At 47.1% G+C, this 21,524-nt stretch overlaps 1 protein-coding gene across 2 annotated transcripts in view; it reads right to left on the bottom strand.

Moving 5' to 3' along the window:
- Positions 1-18,531, bottom strand: part of MICALL2 (MICAL like 2) — a 45,866-nt gene extending 27,335 nt beyond the window's left edge. The window contains exons 1-2 of one of the 2 annotated variants that reach the window (XM_054995252.1): positions 17,921-18,531; positions 4,371-4,419 (exon numbers count right to left, since the gene is read on the bottom strand). In XM_054995252.1, the coding sequence (XP_054851227.1) occupies positions 4,371-4,419; positions 17,921-18,063 (192 nt within the window). In that variant the 5' untranslated portion in view covers positions 18,064-18,531. The remainder of the gene's footprint in view (positions 1-4,370; positions 4,420-17,920) is intronic. The other variant, XM_054995253.1, reaches the window with a different exon arrangement.
- Between the last annotated feature and the right edge of the window lie 2,993 nt (positions 18,532-21,524).

Here is a 21,524-nt window from a genome sequence, read left to right as displayed (position 1 = left end):
GGAGTACAGCTGGGGAGCCGGAGCTGAGAGGAGCAGCTTCCCTAAGGCCACCTCCAGAGCTCATGGCAGTACTGGGAGTTAAATCCGCAGAGTGCTGATTCACAGCCCAACCACTTAACCACTATGCTACAGCAGCTATTTTCAGAGTGCCCCAAACTGTACTTAAGTTACTGTAAAGTAGCTTGTGAAACCGCAACTCGATATGAACTTACAAACCATGATTTTTATAGCTTATTATGTGTTCCAAGCAAACCATGGTTAAGGCAGTTTCTCCACCTCTCTATCACAGGTAACAAATGAACAAGATGGTCTTGTGGAGAGCTAGTGTAGTACGGTGGCTAGAGTTTCCAACTAGGATCTGAGAGACCTAGGTTCAAATCCCCACTCTGCCATGGAAGTTTGCTGGGTGACCTTGAGCCAGTCACATCTCTTAGCCTAACCTACCTCACAAGGTCTTTGTGAAGATAAACTGGATATGGTGAGAATTATGTAGTGGTTAAGAGCGGCAGGACTCTAATCTGGAGAACTGCATTTGATTCCCCACTCCTCCACTTGAAGCCAGCTGGGTGACCTTGGGTCAGTCACAGCTCTCCGGAGCTCTCTCAGCACCACTCACCACATTGGGTGATTGTCGTGAGGAGAATAATATACTTTGTAAACTGCTTTGAGTTGATGTTAAGGGCAGTATATAAATCGAATGTTGTTGTTATTGATGTAAGCCACTTTGTGTCCTCCCTGGGGAGAAAAGTGGGGTATAAATGAAACTTGAAAAATTAAAAACTACCACTGAGCTAAAGGTCTTTCCCTGAATATTCAGGACATAATGAATTGAACTACTGTAGAGCCCAGGCTAGCCCAATCAGGTCAGATCTCAGAAGCTAAGCAGGGATAGCCCTGGTTAGTACTTGGACGGGACTACCAAGGAAGTCCAGAGTTGCTTGGCAGAGGCAGGCAATGGCAAATCTCATTTGAACCTCTCTTGCCTTGAATACCCTGTGGGGTCAGCTTGCCACAAATTGGCTGCAACTTGTCGGCAAAATAAGTAAAACAAATAAGGTGTCTAAGATTGCCTCCATGGACTGACAGCCACTCTCCAAGCTCTCCAAAAAGAAGTCCCAGGATGGCTTTCTCAAGCCCTTTCCAAGGCCCCTCAAAATGCTGCAACACTCTACAAACAGATGGTGGCAGCCCTAGACATTCTTCTCAAGTCTTCCGTCCAAAGCAGCTCAGCTGGGTCCAGCCCTCCCCACCATCTTGAATAAATTACATTTTTACGCAACCAAAAAAGAGGGGATTTCAAGTATGCTGGCCCAAAAGGGTTGTGTTTTTTTTCCTTCTGTCTTTTGGCTGTTAGACAGCAAATGTCTCCACACTTTTTAAGGCCTTATAAGGCAAGCTGCAGACCAGAACAGCATTTTTCCTCCAGAAGGATTTAAAAGACTCTTGAGGGGATTGGAGCACTGGGACAGCTGCTACATTTGAACAATGGTGGAAGAAAAAACAGTGGGAGAAGGAGCAAGGTCCACCGCATACACACACACACACACACACACACACACACAAAGGTTGTTCAATCATCTTGGCAGGCGGGGCGGGAAGCAGCTAGTGCAGAAAGTATCCAGCACATTAGCTGTTGGGGTAGTGGTTAGACTGGAGAGGCCCCAATTCGAATCCCACCCTCTACCAGGCATCCTTGGGCTGGTCAATCTGCTGCTCTCAATAGCCTGCCTCACAGAGTTGTTGTGGGGGGGGACTTGGTGGAGGGAGGGGAGAATCAGGTACGCCTCTCCAAGTCCCTTAGAGGGAGGGTGGAATAAAAACTGAAGGGGTAAGCCAATGGGAGACAAAGACAGGAGTGTGGGGTGTGTGTGTGTGTTTTTTCTGGAATCTGAGCAATCTTTTGTCCAAATCATTCAATTCTTTATGACAACATCATTAATTTTTATTATTAAATGAAAGATAACTCGAGACCCAGCGTGATGTAGTAGTTAGAGTGTCAGACTAGGATGTGGGAGACCTGGGTTCGATTCCCCACTCGGCCATGGAAGTTCGCTGGGTGACCTTGGGCCAGTCACACACTCTCAGCCTAATCTACTTCACAGGATTGTTGTGAGGATCAAATGGAGGAATGATGTAAGCTGCTTTGGGTCCTCATTAAAGAGAAAAAACAGGGTATAAATAAATAAATAAATGCAGCCAACCTGGATCCCTTGAGCATAGAAAACTGCCCTACCCAGACCACTGACTCACGCACTCTGGTCCAGCACTCTGGCTGATTCTTCCGATTCTCAGAAGCTAAACTAATAGAGATTGCTCAATGGGAATTATTTCATTGTAATGGGAAATAATGTCATAAACCGAACTGTTTTGGATATTTGTACCCCACTTTTCTCCCCACAGTGGTTTACAACATTATTCTCCTCTCCTCCATTTTACCCGCACAGCAACAACCCTGTGAGGTAGGTCAGAGTGGGAGACAATGACTGGCCCAAGGTCTCCCAGCAAGCTTCCATGGCAGAGTGAGGATTTGAACTCAGCTCCTCCCAGTCCTAGAGCAATGCTCTCTACCTCCTCTACCATGCTGGCTCCAGGGACTGACTATGGGACCTTCTGCATGAGAAGCAGACACCTTGCCACATTGACCAATCCTGAATTTAGGTTCTCTTTCTCTTCCCCTACACAATGAGGAAGGAAAGGAGATCTGACTGCGGGCGAGGACCCTTTCAGCTCTTCCAGGTTTAAGCCCTGATACTGAAAAGAAATGGCGAGGCTTCACAGGAAAAGGGCTGAGATGCAAACTGAATGTATGGGCAGGACTCTCTGATTCAAAAAGCATGGTGTCTCCTGCACCAATAGGATACACGGAAGCTGATTCAGCCCGTTAGTATCCAAAAGATCTTTGAAGTTAGCAAGCTGGAGATTTAACTTCCAGCAGCCGAGAAACCAAAATGGATCTCAGTTGTACAGTAAGAGCAATCTGCACCCTATCTTTTAAGGAAGGAAGGAAGGGCACATTCCATTCTACAAGCATTCATCCCACGCTCGGATTTTGGAGTCGGCACAGGACTGATGGGTGGTCTGAACTTTTGGGAAACATCTGCAGCCTTGTTTCCACCCCAAAATGTCATGCTCAAATATTTAGCAATGCAGAAGTCCGTGCACACAGCCCAAACTGCAAGATGCACTTTCCGAATAACAATTTTATTTATTTTTATTTTATTTGGGGTTATTTATAGTTCACCATTCTCACCAAGACTCAAAGCAGATTACACAGTATAAACTTGCACGGTCAATAGGATGGGACATCTAATAAGCAATGTCACAGGACTAGGAGAACAAAAATCTGGAAAAAACCCCCAATGAGAATTAAAAGAAGCTGCAGAGAGTTTTTCACCCACAACGTGAACTTGCCTTGACAACTTCTGTTGCAAATGTATGTTCCAGCAAGTTAAAACACTGGATTCCACACTCCTGCTCCTTCAAATATTGAGGAGAAGGTTGCCTGCCTTTTGTGCTACACAAATTTATTCATCTTTCCTTCACTTTTAAAAAATTTAGTTGACAAACTGTTCTGCTAGTGTATGTACATATGTGGGCAGGGCTTTTTTTCAGCAGGAACGCGGGGGAACGGAGTTCCAGCACCTCTTAAAAATGGTCTCATGGCCGGTGGCCCCGCCCCCTGATCTCCAGACAGAGGGGAGTTGAGATTGCCCTCCGCGCCGCCAAGCAATCTAAACTCCCCTGTGTCTGGAGATCAGGGGGCGGGGCCACCGGCCATGAGACCATTTTCACCAAGGGCAATTTAAACTTTTAAAAACTCCCCCTTGTTCCAGCTGACCCAAAGTGACGTCATTGTGCAGTCTTGAGTTCCACCGCCTCTTTTCCTAGAAAAAAAGCCCTGTATGTGGGTGACAGCAGGGGTATTAACCAAAACGCCTCCACACCACCAGCTTTTCTCTATTCTAATTGACCAGGCTTGAAAACTTGCAGAACCAGTTTTTCAGAGCTCAGCCCTGGCCAGAAAGGGGACTTTTGAAGGCACACCTACTGTGTTTAATGTCAGTGTCAGGTGAGCTATCGTTTTTGTTTCAGTTCAGAGGTTTCAACAGCTAGTCTAAAACAAGGCCCCCAAATGCCATGAAATAAGTACGTGACAAAATCCAATGCTGCTGGTACAGCCAATTAATCAGATGTTTGCAGAATGCGTTAAGGGGAGTAAAGCACAGTGGTTTTATGCAGTTCCTCATTTATATGTAAGGGCTAATCATTTTGATTTCATCTATCCAGGCCAAAGGAGCATGCAGCGATAGGACGGAGGGAGATACCCTTTGGGGGCAGAAAAACTGGAACAACAAACCTGAAAATCTTACCAATTGGTTGTTTTCAAAGACATTTTCTTTGCGTAGAGCAGAGAAATTGCTGAAGTACAAAAACAAAAGGAAAGGTTTAGTAAAAAATCTCCTCCAATTGGACCATTTCACATTAAGTTTCCTGTGCTTTATTCTAATCCTCAATTTCCGCCCCCCCCCAAGAAGCTCCCCCATTTATCTTATTTATGTACTACATTTATAGCCCCCAATAGGGGCCCAAAGCAGTTCACGCCATTCTCCCTTTCTCCCTTTTATCCTCACAACAACATCAAACATGTTCTAAACTCAAAGCAGCGTACATCATTCTCCTTTCTTCTATTTTATCCTCACAACAATCCTGTGAGGTAGGTTAGTCTTATTCCTAATAAAGAGATCCTGCTGTTAACCCCACAATCAAACGTATTCTATGCCCTGGTGTATTTATTTACATCATTTATATGACAACTTTCTCCAGAACAGACAGAAAAGTGGCATATAAATATTTTAAACAAGCAACAAAGCCCATTGTGGGGGAAAATACAACGGGCTCTAGAAAGGGGAGGGCAGGCAAGCAGGCATTCCCTCCTCCTCCAAAACTGATCCCAGCCGGATGAAGGCAGGCACGGGGGCAGGCATGGCCACCTCCTCTGTGCCTGATCCTGGCCAGGTGAATGGGGAGGTGGGCATTGCCACCTGCTTTGCTCCTGATCCAAGCTGGGTGAAGGGGGACTGGGCATTGCCACCTGCTCTACTCCTGATACCAGCTGGGTGAAGGTGGGGGGCAAGCATTGCCACCTGCTCTACGCCATTCTAGCTGGGTGAAGGTAGGGGCGGGCATTGCCACCTACTCCGCTCCTGATCTTGGCCAGGTGAAGGGGGGAGCGGGCATTCCCAACTGCTTTGCTGCTGATCCGAACTGGGTGAAGAGGAGATGGGCGTTTCCACCTGCTCCACTCCTGATCCGAGCAGTGTGATGGCAGGAGGCAGGCATTGCCACCTACTCTGCTCCTGATCCCAGCTGGGTGAAGGTGGAGGGCGAGTATGGCCCCCTGCCCTGCGCCTAATCCCAGCTGGGTAAAGGGTCGGTGGGCATTGCCATCTGCTCTGTGCCCGACCCCAGTTGGGTGAAGTCAGAGGACAGACATTGCCACCTGATCCCAGCTGGGTGAAGGGAAAGCGGGCATTGCCACCTGCTCTGCATCTGATCCCAGCTGGGTGAAGGCTGGGGGCGGGCATTGCCACCTGCTTTGCTCCTGATTCCGAAAACAAAAATAGGGACCACCTTGGTGGTCACTTTTGTGCCAGTGAGCACTTTTGTGATGTATTTACTGGGATGGTTGTTGTAATACTCACATCTTGATTACTTTAGCACTTGGATTATTTTGTATATACACATTATAACTATATTTTTGATAATTTGAGTGTTCTTAATGTGTATTCATTGAGTTTTCACTTCACAGCCCTGGTTTTGTCTGTAATTTTGCTTGCTCCTGATTCCGGCTGGGTGAAGGTAGGTGATGGGCATTGCCACCTGCTCTGCTCTGGATCCCAGCTGGGTGAAGGCGGGGGGCAGGCATTCCCACAAACTGCAGGGCCAAATATTTTATTTCCTTCATTTATACCCTTCCTGTCTCCCCAATGGGGACTCAAAGCAGCTCATGTCATTCTCCTCTCCTCCATTTTTATTCTCAGAACAACCTTGTGTGGTAGACTAGGCTGAGTATGTGTGACTGTCCCAAGGTCACCCATTGAGCCTCCATGGCAGAGCAGGGAACTTACACCGAGATCTCCTAGAACCTATTCCATCACTCTAGCCACTACACCATACTGACCCTCGAACTTAATGCGAAACTACAGCATAGTTAGCAAAGATCCACTCATCGCACCTGAAGAAATAGGATTTAGTCCACAAAAGTGTATGCTGGAAGTGAATTCCAATAATCTTCAAGGTGTCACTATACTGTTTATTTGTATTATAAGAAAAGCCTAGCTGGTTCAGACCAAAAGTCCATCTTGTTCTTCTTATAGGAGGGCAGGACGTCTCTCCTTTCCTTTGTGGCAACTGGTGTCCAGAAGGTTACAGCCTCGGAACATGGAGGTTCCACTAAGCCATCATAGCTAACAGAGATCGATGAAGCGATCCTTGCCTGACCCAGTATGCAATATCACAATACAGAGAGTAACGCAGGCTGTTTCCACACTACTCACCTTATTCCGGAACAGGGTGCAACATCATGAAAAAAACACGGAAGATAGCGTCTTCTCGCGAGAGTTTTGTGCGAGGTCGCGCAAAACTCACGCCAGAAGACGCTATCTTCTGTGTTTTTTTCGTGATGTTGTGCCCTGTTCCGGAAAAAGGTGAGTAGCGTGGAAATGGCCACAGTAAAAAACATACAAAAGCAGAGAAAATCCCGTGTCGACTTACTAATAAGAATTAATATATCAATCAAGGTACAAATATATGATAGTTAATCGTAATCCACAACAACTTAAGCCCACAGTGGAGCTTCTTAATACACAACAATAACCTTATAAGAACTCAGACCCACAGTTGGAGTAATAATTCATACGAGCCCTACACTATTACAGACCTTAAAATATAAATATAAAGTGCTAGTGCTAAAGTGCCTATTAATTATATTATTGCACGTCCCTTATAAAGTGCAAAAACAAACTTAGCACAACACAATTATGTAATATACAGGTCATAAGCACTATGACCCAGCATGCAAGCTAGTGACCAGCACTATGTCCTGTGGCAGAGTTTCACAAATGTGAAACATGAAGATTTTTGTAAAATTATTTATTATATTTGTATTGCACTTTTCTTCTATCTGGAAAATCAAGGCAGAGTACACTGGGGGGCGGGGGCGGTCTCCATCCGGTCACTGACCAAAGCCAGCCCTGCTTAGCTTCAGCAGGATTCCCTTCAAATTTCAACCAAGAAATACAGTAGAAATCCTGCTGCAGCTACCAGCAAGCCACCTCTGCGATACAGGTTCTGCTTACGCCTGAGAACCACAATAAGCCCAGAACAACCAAAAGGTTTAAGAAAGAGGCCAGCTTTAATGCGGACCGACCTCCTCTCCAGGGGCTTAATCCCAGATAGTACAAAAGCAGACGATTGTTCACAGGGGTGAGGGGGACCATGGACTGGAAAGATCTGGACAGGAGCAAAGAGGCATTTTCCATTCAGATTTTCAGGGTATGACTCAGCGCTGCTGAATTTCAAAACGTGCGTTCTCCCAAGTCTTCCCTGTTGGGCAACAGAGAGATGTGAGGGAGCCACAAATAAACCACCCCTTTAAGTTCTGCTTCCCCAAGAATCGGGAAACCAATCGTTTTAAAGGAAGCCTCAAAAGCTGTGGTGAGCTTTCTTTTTCTTTTCTCCTTTTCCAGTCAGGACTGCCCACCTCTATGGCTTGACCAGCTCCTAACACACAGAAAACATACTCTGTCAACATTTTTCCTAGTATGGAGACTGAGAGCCAGTGTGGTGCAGAGTGTCAAACTAGGATCTGGGAGACCCAGGTTCAAATCCCCACTCTGGCATGGAAACTTTCTGGGTGACTTTTGGCCAGACACTCTCAATTTATCCCACCTCACAGGGTTGTTGTCAGGATAAAATGGACAAGAGAACAATATAAGCCACTTTGGATTCCCACTGGACAGAAAGGCAGGGTATAAATGAAGTTAGCAAATCTTGCATAGACTAGAGCCCACTTCATCAGATGCACAAAGTAGAACCTCATTAGGCAAGTGTGCGCTTGTGTGTTTGCAAACACAACTTATTGGCAATCTTGCCATTTTGTTAAGTCAAAGTTTTCCTCGCTCTATTTGTATGAGTTTTTCTCTCCAGAAATGACAACAGGACTTCAAAAATAGTACTAAAATTTACTTCAAGGGCACTAAAACTAGAAGCAATCAAGTTGTGAAGCCAACTTGATTGACTGGATTGGGCAGACTTTGATTTTAATATTTTTATTGTACAGATATGATTATTTTTTATGTGAGGGTATTTTAAAACAATTGAATTATTCATTTATTCTGTGTATTTTTTGAGGCTCTTGAATTGTATTGGTATTTGTAATGCGGTTTGGACTAAGTGAACAGGTCACAAAGATCTAACAAGCTGTTCGGCTTTATGGACTATTTTATTGAGAATAAAGTAAATGTGGTTCAGGAGCTTTAAGAGCATAGGAGCAGGGTCAGAAAAGAAAGATGGCGACCTTATTGGCAGACATTACCACATACAATGAATCTCTGGATTCTGATAGTACATTTACAAGCAGAAAAAGAGACTGTTCAAATGCCAGACAGTTGTAGACGCAAGAGGGTCAACTTAGCATCAGGGTTGCCAATGTTTTATTGCACCCTGCTCCTGTACACGCTCCTCAGGCACCATGCAAGTAAGAATGCTCATCTCAGCACTGTGAAAAGTATGAATTGCTGGCTTCTGCAAATCGAGATGTTGATTTTAAAAGGCACAGGAGCAGGTCTCAAATCCTGAAATGAAGTTCAGTTGGAACTGGAGTCAATGATCCAAAGAATTCCAAAGGGTAAAAGTTTTTTTGATGCTCCCCACAATATGGTGTCACCACAACAACTGTGGGTAAAGTGCCATAAAGACACAACTGAATGATGGTGACCCACAGCAAGGGGCTTTCAAGGCACAAGAAACAGAGGTGGCTTGCCGTTGCCTTCCTCTACAAAGTCTTCCTCAGTGGTCTTCTATCCTAGTTCTGACCCTGCTTGGCTTCCAAGATCTGACCAGATCAGGCTATATCATGCCACCTTTCCTTCCACCACAACAATTAGGCAGCTATAACTTCTGAAATATTTTTTCAGATGGATTTACTTTCTAGTAGCAGCCACGATGGAGCAAGCCAGGCCTGTTGGGAGGTAATAGCCAGGAACGAGTATCTTAGGTTGTAGAATGCAAGGTCTAGAACCCTTGATCTTTGAACCGGGTTGAGTTTTATTTTACTGCAAAGTGCTAGGCTCTCCTGTCCACAAAAACTATCTCCAGCATTTAACATGTCCTCACTGGACTTTGAACCTCAGAAAAAAACTGGCAGTAGTTCCTTCCCGATACAGGAAGGATCCTGTCTGGCCAACATCCCAGCTCGAGGCAATAAAGCGCTCAGGGACGGATGCAAGCGAGGGACTGCACCTGCCTCTGGCCAGTTTCCAAAAGCATGGCCTCTGCAGGCTGGAAAAAAGCTATACCTGTTAAGGTCCTCCTGTTGAGAGAGATGGGTGCATCATAGCAGCAGAAGGGTGAGCCAGACAGACCCTTAGAACTGAATAGATGCAAGACCCTTGGAACTCACTGGCATCCTTCAACCATAAGCCCTAACCTTGGTTGTTGTTAAACAAATATGCATGGGGGGAATCCTCAACCTTATGTGTCCCTCCATTTCTTTTCGCATGGCTCAAGAATTAAGCTTTCGACCACACTGCAGACAGTGGGTGTACCCAAACACTGACTGTGGCTTGAAACCAATGAGCAAGGCAGGTTAAAATGTGCGAGAGAGGTTGGCCTCGCAAGATATAGGCCTCAAATTCGATTCCTGCTCTGACAACTTACTCTGCCTCTAGACCTCATTGAAGAAAAAAGGCACAGCATGTCCTGTTCCAAGACGACACTGATTTCTGCACAGGCCAAGCAGATGCGATGCAAGAATCAGACCTCGTAAAATGAGGGGAGAGGGGAAAACAGCCCACAGCGAAACTGGATTGTACAGTTTCTTTCAGCAGCAAATGGTATGCTGTGTTGTTTCTTCTGTGGCCACAGGCACTGGAGAAAGAAGGTCAGTAGAGAAGTTCAAGGAAGCAAAGTGGGAAGGAAATGTAGGAAGAATTACCCGGGGGACAGAGAGAGAGAACGAGAGACAATGGGGCGGCCTTTCCTGGCCAGGCAAGAAAGGCAAAAAATTCAAGGAATTAGGGCAAGAGCGGTCCAGCATTCAGCGATACAATAGATCTAAACAGAGAGATTCCTTATTGCTGATAGCCACTGATGGACCCGTCCTCCATGAATATGTCTAACTCCCTTTCAAAACCCTCTCAGCAATCATCACAACGTCCTGTGGCGGTCTGTTCCACAAGTTAATGGGGGGGCATATTTTCTTTTGTCTTTCCCAAATAAGCTGCCCATCAATTTCACTGGAGTGTCCTTGAAACTGAACATTTCATTTCCTGCTGTGACCAGCTGGCAGCGCAGGCCGAAGAGGGCCGAAGCACCTCCTCATTATCGTCCCCCACCACAACTGCTTCTGAAAATGGAGGTTCCGTTTCAGCTGCAGCTCCCTCTGCCACTCAGGCTCAGGTTATGCAGGAAGAGGCCTGGGCCAGGAGCAAGGCCATATTATTCATAAGGCTGATTAGGCCGATGCCTGGGGGCCCTTCAGAGACTAGGGGCCCGTCAATTTTTTTTGCTGAGGCACACCCCTACATAAATTACAATTAGCTGATTCTCTTATATAACCTCTATTAATAAGATAATTAACTGCTTCTTTATTTAAGTGAAACAAATTGTCTCTTATATTAAAACAATTATCCATAAATTACATATTTTTAAATAAATAATAAAAAAATTATTCCCTTCAAAATATTACAGTATTGAACATGTGCTTTCCTGAAGAGTTCTACTCGTGCAATAAAAATATTTTTTAAATCGTGAATTGAATTCTTCAGGAGACCCTCAAAATGGACATAGGGCTATGTACTGCGGCCTAGTACCTACCGTACCAGGGTCAGGTTGTCAGCTGTAGTGGGGTGAAAGACTGAAGTGCCAGAGGGGGCCCAAAATACCTGAAAGCCTTAGGGGCCCAGCCATGGGTTAATAAGGCCCTGGCCAGGAGGTGACAGAACAGAAAAAGAGAACTGCATCTTTCAGTTAGAGCTGCCATCTTGCTACCTGACCACAGAACTTGAAACCCCCTGATGTGCAAGAGCCAGGCTTCCCTCATCTGGATCCCTCCCTGGCCTACTCTTTGCTCTCTAAAGTGCAGCCTGTGACCAGGATTCCAGCCTTGCTCCCCGCCCCCCGCCCCATATCACGGCATCAGGGGAATTTAACAGTGTCCAGGGCCTAGTCTTCACACACAGCAGAAAGAGGTGGTTGAACAGACTGGCTTTTGACTCCTCCTCTGTGCAAAAACTCCTCACCAGCAGAATATAAGCAGCACGGGGTGGGGTGGGGGGAAGAGCCCTTTCCCTGCTGTGCTAGCTTTCTCCTTGCAGGAATGGGATTGATTGATTGACTTTTATTTTATGCATGCATACCCCACCTTTCTCCCTAAGGGCCCCCAGAACAGCTTACATCATTCTCCTCTCTTCCGTGCTATCCTCACTTTTTATATTATCCTTCCCCACTTCTCCCCCCCAATGGGGAGCCAAAAAGGCTAACAACTCCTTCCCCTTTGCCATTTCCTCATCAGAACAACTCAGCAAGGTAGGCAAGGGAGAGAGAATGTGACTGGCCTAAGGTCAGTGAGCTTATCTGGCAGAGCAAGGATTCAAACCCAGACCTTCCAGATCTACTCCAGCATTTTAACCACTACAAACAGTGGTTTATGTTTTTAACACAGGGAAGCATTCATACATGGAGTTCCCCTTTCGACCACTTCATTCATCAGCATGCGCAAACACTCCCTCTCTTTTCTTTGCCACAGAAGTAAAAATGGAGGCAGGGCAGGGTTTTTTTATATGGTGCCTGTTTTTGGCTTTGTGACTTGCAGCAGAATCACAGCTTCCAAACATGCATCATGAAGACGATAAAGATCTTTGGCCCACAATTCCAGATGTAGGAAGTTCCATGTAGGAATGAATATGAATCCCATAAACTGACAAGCTTGACAGTGGTTTTTCATGTCCCAGGCACATGTTGAAAATCCATGTTATTTATTGCAAGATTCAGGTCCAGCAGCACCTTAAAGATCAACTAGATTTCCAGGGTATAAAAATGTATATTTGAAGTGATGCTTGTATTGGCCCTTGAAAGCTCATCTTTCAAGAGCCAATACAAGCATCACTTCAAATATACATTTTTAAACGGTGCTCAAGGGGTAGTTCTAAGTAAGGTCTCAAACCAGGTGCAGTAGAAGTCCCTAGCTGTTCTTCCCATCTCAGAAACGGCATCTGTGGTGGTGAAAAGTGCTATCAAGTCATAGATGACTTATGGTGACCCCCTGCTAGCAAGAGACTAACAGAGGTGGTTTGGCATTGCCTGCCTCTACAACCCTAGTCTTCTTTGGAGGTCTCCCATCCAGTTACTAACCAAGGCTATCCCTGCTTAGTTTCCCAGATTTGACAAGATTGGGCTTGCATGGGCTATCCAGATCAGGGTGAGACCGCAGCTAGTTTGAAAAGAGGATTGGCTTCCAGTAGTGCTGAAACCAGATGGTGTCACAAGCTATGTCCAGAAACAGGCCTGGAGTGGGGGCAAGTCACACGTTACATTTTTAGGCATATACCTAGACACCTGAGCAAAAAGTCAGGCTCATATTCTCAGCGTGAAGCCAAAACCAAGCGAGGCCCTTTCAAGTGAACTCTCAGCAACAAGCCTGGCTTTGCTGCTGGGTAACCTGTGACTTGACTCTGACAGAATCAGGAAGACTGCAATTTCAAATCTCACCACTTATTTATTTATAGTCCAACTTTCTCACTGAGGCACAAGGCATCCATACGGTCAACACTTCCCCAGGGAAGGCAAGCGATCCTCACTCAACTGCCCATCTACAATGGGGAGACTACTGGCCTTCCTTGCAGGATTGCTAGGAGGATCGCAGAGATGCCCTGGAAATTCTTTGAATGCCCTATGGTCTATAATGCGCCTGTGCATCCTCGGAGGTGACAACCTCTCTGCAGGAAGGGCATGACGTAGCCTGCAGTGTGGCAGCATCTTTATCAGATTCATAAGACAGGATAAGAGGACACTAATTGCACCCTGTCCTCTTGTGATATATGTCCACTTCTTTCCCCTCCCCTCCTCTTCTGTATTAGACCAGTTCGGATCAGGCATCTGACAAAGAGAACTGTGATTCTCGAAAGCTTATGCTACAATAAAATAAAATTGGTTAGTCTTAAAGGTGCTACTGGACTCTTTTTGATTTTGATAAGACAGGAGGCACCTTTCCTTGGGTGGCAGGGGGTTGTTGCCAAGAGATCTTTGCAGCCATGGGGGGTCCACTTTCTCGCGGCTCAAACACTTGTCTGCCAATCTGCACTGCTTGCCGAGAACTACCAGAGATGCAGGGGGAGACAAGGTCCCCCATTCCCTGCAGCTCTGCATTTCACAGACGCGGCAGCAGATTTATAACAGGAACAGGGCTCCGTCTCCCCCCTCTCCCACCTCAACCACCCCCTTCTGTCAGTTTGATGGTGAAGGGCTGACATGTAAACAGCCCAACTTGTAAAAGCTGTTAGCAAAACAAGTCTAAACATGGAAGGAAGGGGGGTGGGAATCAAATGTTTCTTTCTTTTTGAGCAAATGTTTGCTTTAGATGCCACTTTCCAAGGGGCAGCTTCATTGGCTGTTTGCGAGGAAACAAACGCTATCGAAAAACACACACCCTGCAAGAAAAGGGGGGCGGGGAAGCGGGGAAGGAGCCAGTATGTTTCTAGACAGCAAGAAGCAAAAGTTGGAATGCCAAACCAAAGCTCCTTGGAGAGAACGGGTAGAAAAATCCACCCCCACCCCCATAATGTTAGAGCGCCAGTTAACCCAGGAAACTGGAGAGACAGCCAGCAGATTCAGAATAATCAAAAGTTATCTTCGCACAATTGGTAATTGGACTTCAACTGGTGGGTCTTCAACTGGCTTTAAACAGGTTGCACCAAGGACACCACTACCACAGTCTTTGGCATGTTTGTTTATTTACTGCATTCACACCCTGCCTTTCTTCCCAGTGGGGAACCAAAGCAACTTGCTTTGTTCTCCTTTATCCTCACAACAACCCTGTGAGGTAGGTTTGGCGGAGAGTGTATAACTGTTTCAAGGTCACCCAGCAAGCTTCCATGACAGGGGATCAGAGATTATCTTAAGGAGGGGGAGAAAGATATAAGCATACAGTTAAAAAAAGAGACTAAACAAGGGTCCTATGTTGTGAAATGGAGCTCAAAGGTGAAGTCTCAAGTCAGACAAAAAACTGAAACTGGTTAGTGTACAGAATTCGTTTCAGTTCTTCTTGTAACCTACCCAACTACATTTCTGTGCCAGCAAAGAAAGAATTTCCTCCTCAAACATCGCTTTCTTGATCCAAAGACGAGATGGCCAAACTCCCCCCGAATGCTTAGCCTTGGAAATCTCTCAGGACAGACCCTGTCATGTACCAAAGTTTAGTTCTTTAGAAAATAGACTTATAAAAAAGTCTTGGTTCACCTTCCTCCAGATATCTATCTCCCTCTATCCACAGCATAAAAAGGGGAGAAATGTCGGAGCCAAGTTTTCTGGCCAAGCTCCCCAAGAGTTGGCGTGGGGTGGCCCAGTGAGAAAAGCGCTGACATTCCTTAGGCCTCGGCTGGCTCCCGGCTATTACTATGCCTGGAAAATGGCTGGCGTCAACTCCTGGGCCTGAGCCAACTGCCAGCAGTAATGCCACAGGGGCTTGGCTTGGCCCCAGCCGGCGCCAACCTAGGCACAGGAAGTGAGAGGTGGATCTTCCCTGGGGGGACAAAATACCTTGAACCCACCTTGCTTGCTGGATGAGGCCAATCAAATGACAGAGGAATCGTTTGGGCTGCTAAGGGAATAACAGACCATAAGAGCAGCTGGGCTGAGTCCATGGACTCTGGCATCTTGTTCCCTTCAGTGGCCGAAACTTAAAGGATACAGCACTCCCTAGCAACTGGCATTCTGTGCAACAGTGCCACTGGATCCCACAGTCCTAAATCATGTCTCTGTTGCCCACCGTTGTCCCCTCCTGCCCTAGTCACTGTGGCCTGCCCCACAATGCACAGTCTCTTGCTCTTAACTCCACAAAACCCAAGCGGTAGCAAGGGTATCTTTCTTTCTTTACAGTCCGCCTTTCTCACTGAGACTCAAGGCGGATTATAAAACTCAACACTATTGGAACCACATAAGGCCCAAAGTAACCCATGTAATTGGAGGGGGGCAGGGGGCTGTAATTGAAAAGCTCTAATGAGAGCAAGAGAAGGAAACCAGGACAAAAAACAAACTTGACTCTTTTATGGCTGGAATTGCCATGGGGAAATATAAGGTACACACCCCACCTCAATGGTTGCACCCCCTAAACATTTTTCTCATGTAAGCTAATGGTAGCCATTTACCGCTTTGAGGGAAAGTAAAGAGGTGCCCTAGGGGACACTGCAGGTTTTCCCAGCCTGCCATAAGCTCTCCTCCCCCCAATCATGTCAATCAACCCTCAACCAATGGGGATCCCCTTCCTAACTTGGAAGTAAAGCAGAAATCCGACTAGGGCAACAGACTTGCAAAATGCAACTGCACTCACTCCAAAATTCAGCCGTGCACAGAAAGGAACTGTAGCCTCTCTGAAAGCTTCCAGAGATCTCAATGTACCTGTCCCATCTTTGCTGAATCATCCCCAAGCCCATCTCTGAAAAAACGGACCAGACAAAGGAAGGTAATTCACAAGGAAGGCCTCACAAGATAACTTCTCCTTTCCAAACATCTGACAAGATCCCCACAGCACCCTCAAAAGCCACAATTTCCATGACTTCACAGGCACCAGGTCTCTGGGTCATGGCATAACGTTCCTTTGTCATTTCCTTCCATGTGACTCGTCCCACGGAAGGAGCCAGCAGGAAAGTGATACAGCTGAGTAGCCCGAGCTGACGCTAGCAAACAGCTTTCCCTTGCTAGACTGTCACTCCAGGCCAGGCAGGTTCCCAGGGGAAGTCATGTGAAGCCACCATCTCCCTGTAGGCAAGCAAGTTTGGATCAAGACAGCGTCTCAATGGGATGCATCTTGGGGTGACGGTTAGAGTTAACCCTAATCCTCTCCCCCTGTATGACAACTAGGTAGCAGAATGCAAGAATATCAACCCAGATAGGCTGTTTGATCGCAGAGGGTAGGCTCACGCATCCTCCATGCACAAAATACAACATGCACTCAGAAAAGTAGTAACTCAAGGATATTCCTTTCCCCTGACATGCTAGTTTTCTATGTGCAGGGAATTTTTCACATGAAGGAACATTTAGACATGCAAGCTGCGATCTGAACTGGTGCAGTCCAGGAACAGTTTTCCCATTTCAGGGAGAACCACACTTTAGTGATACCTTTAGTGGTAAGTTTCTCAAAAGCCCTACCTTACCACTTGTTTATACCTTGCTTTTCTCTCATATGCTGCCTACAACATCATTCTTCCCTCCTCCACTTTATCCTCACAACAACCCTGTGAGGTAGGTGAGGCTGAGAGAGCAACTAGCCCAAGGTTACCCATGGCAAAGTCAGAATTCAAACTTGGGCCTCCCAGATCCTAGTCTGACACTGTAACCAGCATGACACCATTCTTAAGTCTTGAATCAAAAACATTAATTGGATCAGACCAAGAGAAAGGGCCTATCGGATCAGATCAACAGCCTAGCATCTTGTTTCCCACTGTGATAAGAAGCTCACAAGCTGGGCCTTTGCATAAGAAGGTTCCATCTGCCATAGTTATGGCTGGAGAGTTGCACAGCATGGTGGGTGGGCGACCACAGCAAGATCTGCCATGAGGGGAGGGGCTTTGTATCAGTCCTACCCACCCGCAATACAAGGATAATACGAGAGAGGGAACATACCTGACACACTTGGAGCTTAAGTGTTCTCTAAATTGCTTAGAGTATAGACAGAGACTACAGCGGAAATATTGGAAGGGAACAAACTTGGGAAATATTGGAAGGGAAATATTGGCACAAACTTGGGAAGGGCAATCAGACACTATCAGAACACCTTGGGGAGGCCAAGAGTTGGGGCTTGAACCCAGAGGAGCTTGGCGAATGCCTTTTGAGAGGGTTATCGCCCGCACCCTGCTCAATCAGGCCGAGCATTTGTTGTCCAGCACTCTGTTTCACAACCAGCATCACGCTCCCCCTTCCCATAACCGCACCTGAGTCATGCCCTTGGGACCCTCAAGGCCAGACAAGGCTCTTCTGTCCAGAGTCTCAGGCCTTTCCCATTACCTTCTCCCCCATTCTTTGGAGAGAGATCCTGGGGATTGAACCCAGGACCTTGTGCATGAGCCCCCTGAGCCACAGCCCCTCTCCACATGAAGGAGTGGTCTCTCAGCAGCAGTTACCAAACTTTGCTGGTAGCAGCTCTCCAGGATCTCAGGGGCTTTCTGGTCTCCCAAGCCCCGCTCCCCTGGGGAATTGAACTCAGGACCTTGTGCATGCCAAGCAGAGGCTCTGCCACCGAGCCACAACCCCTCCCCAGTCATTACCCCCTGGGATCCGTGATAACTTCTCCACACGGCGGTGGACAGCGTCCTCCACAGACATCAGTGATCGGGGCCGACATCCCTCCCCCGAAGTCTCGGGCAGAGCAGAGCCCCCTAACAGAGCCCCTTCCCCACCCCCCCGAGGGGCGTGAGGGGTTACTCACATCAGATCCGGCCTGTGGCGGTGCAGGATGGCGCAGAAGGCCAAGCCGTCGCGGAAAGAGGTGGTCATGTTGGTGATTCTCACGTCCTCGTACCCTTCGCATTGCTTTTTGCACCACTGCTGCAGAGCTTGGATGGCCGCCATCTCGGAGGCGGGGGTGGGCAGGGGGGCGATCCGAATGAAAGGAGGTCGTCGGGGCGGAGAGACACGCGGCGCCCCTCAGCCGCGCCTCTGGGCGGCCGCGAAGGAATCCAGGGCGGCCGGAGTGGGGATCGAAGGACCTTCACAAGGGGTGCCGGCAACAGCGTGCGCCTTCCGCTCTCCTCATCCTCGCCCCCCTACTTCCAGGCATTCACACGTGCCCGGGTTGCATCGCGGGGACAGTCAGCGCGCGCGGCTAGGCGGCGAGAGACTCGGGGATCCACATCTTCCTTCAAGAGGACTTGGGGGGGGGGATCTTTGCAAGAAGGATCCCGGCGGAGAACCACGAGCGGGTGCCGTGCGTAACAACCCCCTCCCCAAAGTTCAGACGTGCGCAAAGACGCGCGACCTCTCCAAAAACAAAGACCAGAGCCGCCCTGGCGAAGTGAGCGCCGATCCCGGCCGCCTGCAACTTTTCCAGGAAGCCAAAAAGAAACGCCAACGGCTGGGTCTCCGAGGAGGAGGCGGGCGGAGAGAACTTCGGGGGAGGGACGCCGAGCTCCAATGCCTGGAGCCCGGGAGGGCGTGGAGCGCGGCGAGCCGAGCGGCTCCGGACTCCGCCTCTGCCTCCAGGGGGCCGGGAAGGAGGCGAGGGCTGGCCGGCTTTTCCCACGCCCTTCCCCCTACAAAGCCCTCCAGCCGGGGTTTGGCAAAGCGGACCGGATCCTAGGCACGCTTCCTCGGAAGCAAGCCTACTGGATCCAGAGGGATCGACCCCGTTGTAAACCACTCTTCTGCGCGGCCGCCGATGGTTTTTTTAAACATGAACGTCACACTGCATGTATGCAGTCTTTTACACGTGCGCACGGGTCTTGGGAAAAGACGCCTTGAAGGGCACGTTTGAAGCCCGTCCTGTCCTCACACTCTTGCTTGCGCGCTGGCGTCTGGAATAGGGGGGGCGCGTGCGCTCGTTTCTAGGGAGACCCCCAAGGAGGTGGTCGCCAACCTGTTTCAACCCAGTGTGCCATTTTTCAGACTTGACTTGTTATCTTACCTTTTAAAAAAATCGTTAAAGTACAATTACGGCACCAGTTTAGACTGCTAAACTTTGGCAGAGCTGCTTTCCCTTTAACTATTACTCCGTCCCTCGTTGGATTGTTTCTGCCACTCGGCTTAATTCATTACTTCCTACAAACTGGCTTTGACGTGGATGGATTCTTTGGTCTCTGCTAGGTAGGGCTTAGAAAAGGGATTTTCAACCAAATAGTACTGTGGTGCTCTTATATAGATCCATAGTGTGGCCGTGTTCACAATGCTGTGCACAGCTCTGGTTGCCTAAGCTCTGGCAAGGATTGTCGGTACACTGGGAAAGGTGCAGAAAAGGGACAGTCAAAAAGATCATAGGGTGGAACTTCTCCAAGGAGGGTTTTTTTAAGTGAAAAGAGGCAGGAGGGGACATGATATGATAGCCAGTGTGGTGTAATGGTTAGAGCATCAGACTGTGGGAGACCCAGATTTGAGGCGATGAAAACTGAATTATTTAAGAGGGAGGGCTGTACTGATGGAAGGGCTGTACTGAAAAGAAGTGGTCTCAGAGGAATGCATCCGTAGAGAGGTAAGGACCATAGACTTTATTACTATGTGCTATCCGTTACTTTGGGTACGCTCCTACCCAGTAGTTCTGTTGTTTAATGTATCAGTCTTAGAATTACTTATGCTCCCTTTCAGCATTTCTTCAACTTTGTACTAGATTTCTGCTGGTTTTAAATCTTTGCAAATTTGCATTTTATAGACCCTGTTTATATTGTTGATTGAAATGTCCTTGAAATGGACTCTGCTTAACTCATACTGCCTAATCTGCCTTGAGTCTCAGTGAGAATGGCGGACTATAAATAAATAAATGCCCACTCTGCTATGCAAGCTCACTGGGTTGGGCCAATCACTCTCTCATCCTAACCTGCCTCACTGGGTTGTTGTGAAGATAAAATGGAGGAGACGAGCAGGGCTTTTTTTCAGCAGGAACACGGTGGAACGGAGTTCTGGCACCTCTTGAAAATGGTCACATGGCTGGTGGCCCCACCCCCTGATCTCCAGACAGAGGGGAGTTTAGATTGCCCTCCGCGCCACTGGTGTGGAGGGCAATCTAAACTCTCCTCTGTCCGGAGATCAGTGGGCGGGGCCACCAGCCATGTGACCATTTTCGCCAAGGGCGATTTAAACTTTAAAAAACTCCCCCCTTGTTCCAGCTGACCTAAAGTGACATCATTGTGCGGTCCTGAGTTCCACCACCTCTTTTCCCAGAAAAAAAGTCCTGGAGATGAGAATGATGTAAGCTGCTCGTTGGGGACAAAGGTAAGGTTATAAATGAAGTAAAAAAATAACCAAAAAATAGGATGGATGTTTGTAAAAATTAGGCATGGTGTAGAGCATGTGCTGTCAGAGAACTTTTTCTGCCTCTCCCAGAATACTAGAACTTGGGAGCTTACAATAAAATTAATGGGCAGTAGATTCAGGAAAGACAAAAAGGAAGTACTTCTTCACAAAATGAGTAATCAAGTTGTAGAATTCACCATCACAGGATGTAATGGTGGTCATTAATTTAGTTTAGCTTTCAAAAGGATTAGACTAATTCCTGAAGGATAGGTCCATCAATATTATTAGAACTGTCCTGAATGCCATTGATTGGGGTCATTGATTGGGGTTGACCCCGAAAGCTTTCTGGAGCATCTGATTGGCCGCTGTGTGAATCAGCACAGTGGACCCTTGGCTCTGTTTTTCACTTTGCAGCCAAAGCAACTGCTTATTTGTCTCATTGTATTAGACTGCAATTGCACCATTATGACTTTACAATCCTGAAAAAAGAAAAGAAGAACGGGTTTGGGGCTTCTGCCCCACAATTGGCATGCACAGGTGAAAAGAGAAACATGCCGTTTTCAAGTGACTGTAGGCCTTGTAGAAAACCAGCTTTACAAATTCATGTTTAAGCGGGAAGATTGCAATTTTATGCCTGGCCTTTCCTTCTGAAGCAGGGTGTGTTAGTAAATGGACCCAAACAGCTTTCTCTGTTAAAAAGCCTTTAAGATTTTTTTTTTGGTTAATATTTATTTTCTCGTTGGATCTGTCTGCGATACAGAGGTTTTTAAATGGTGGGGTTCTTTTTAATGCATATTGTCTGTGTAGGAAGAAATTTCCAAAATGAATGATGTGCAACAACAGCATGCTATCCTAAAACAGCAAACGCCCAAACCACCTCTGTAAAATAATACACAATGACCTCAAACTCCAAAACATCAGCCCCCAACAAATGCATAATTCAACTCATCCACAGTAAATTCATTAGTCCAAATGTTAAAAAATACGGGAAGAACCAAACCCCAGAAAACGATCACCAAGGAGCAACTAAAGAGTTTAGCAGAAGTCGGAGGTTAATTTCCAAAGCACATTGAACTCAAATGGCCTTTAAG

This window comes from Eublepharis macularius, chromosome 12, assembly GCF_028583425.1.
Source record: "Eublepharis macularius isolate TG4126 chromosome 12, MPM_Emac_v1.0, whole genome shotgun sequence".
Lineage (NCBI taxonomy): Eukaryota > Metazoa > Chordata > Lepidosauria > Squamata > Eublepharidae > Eublepharis > Eublepharis macularius.
The sequence above is the reverse complement of the archived record's forward strand: the minus strand, read 5'-3'. Positions and strand labels throughout refer to the sequence as shown.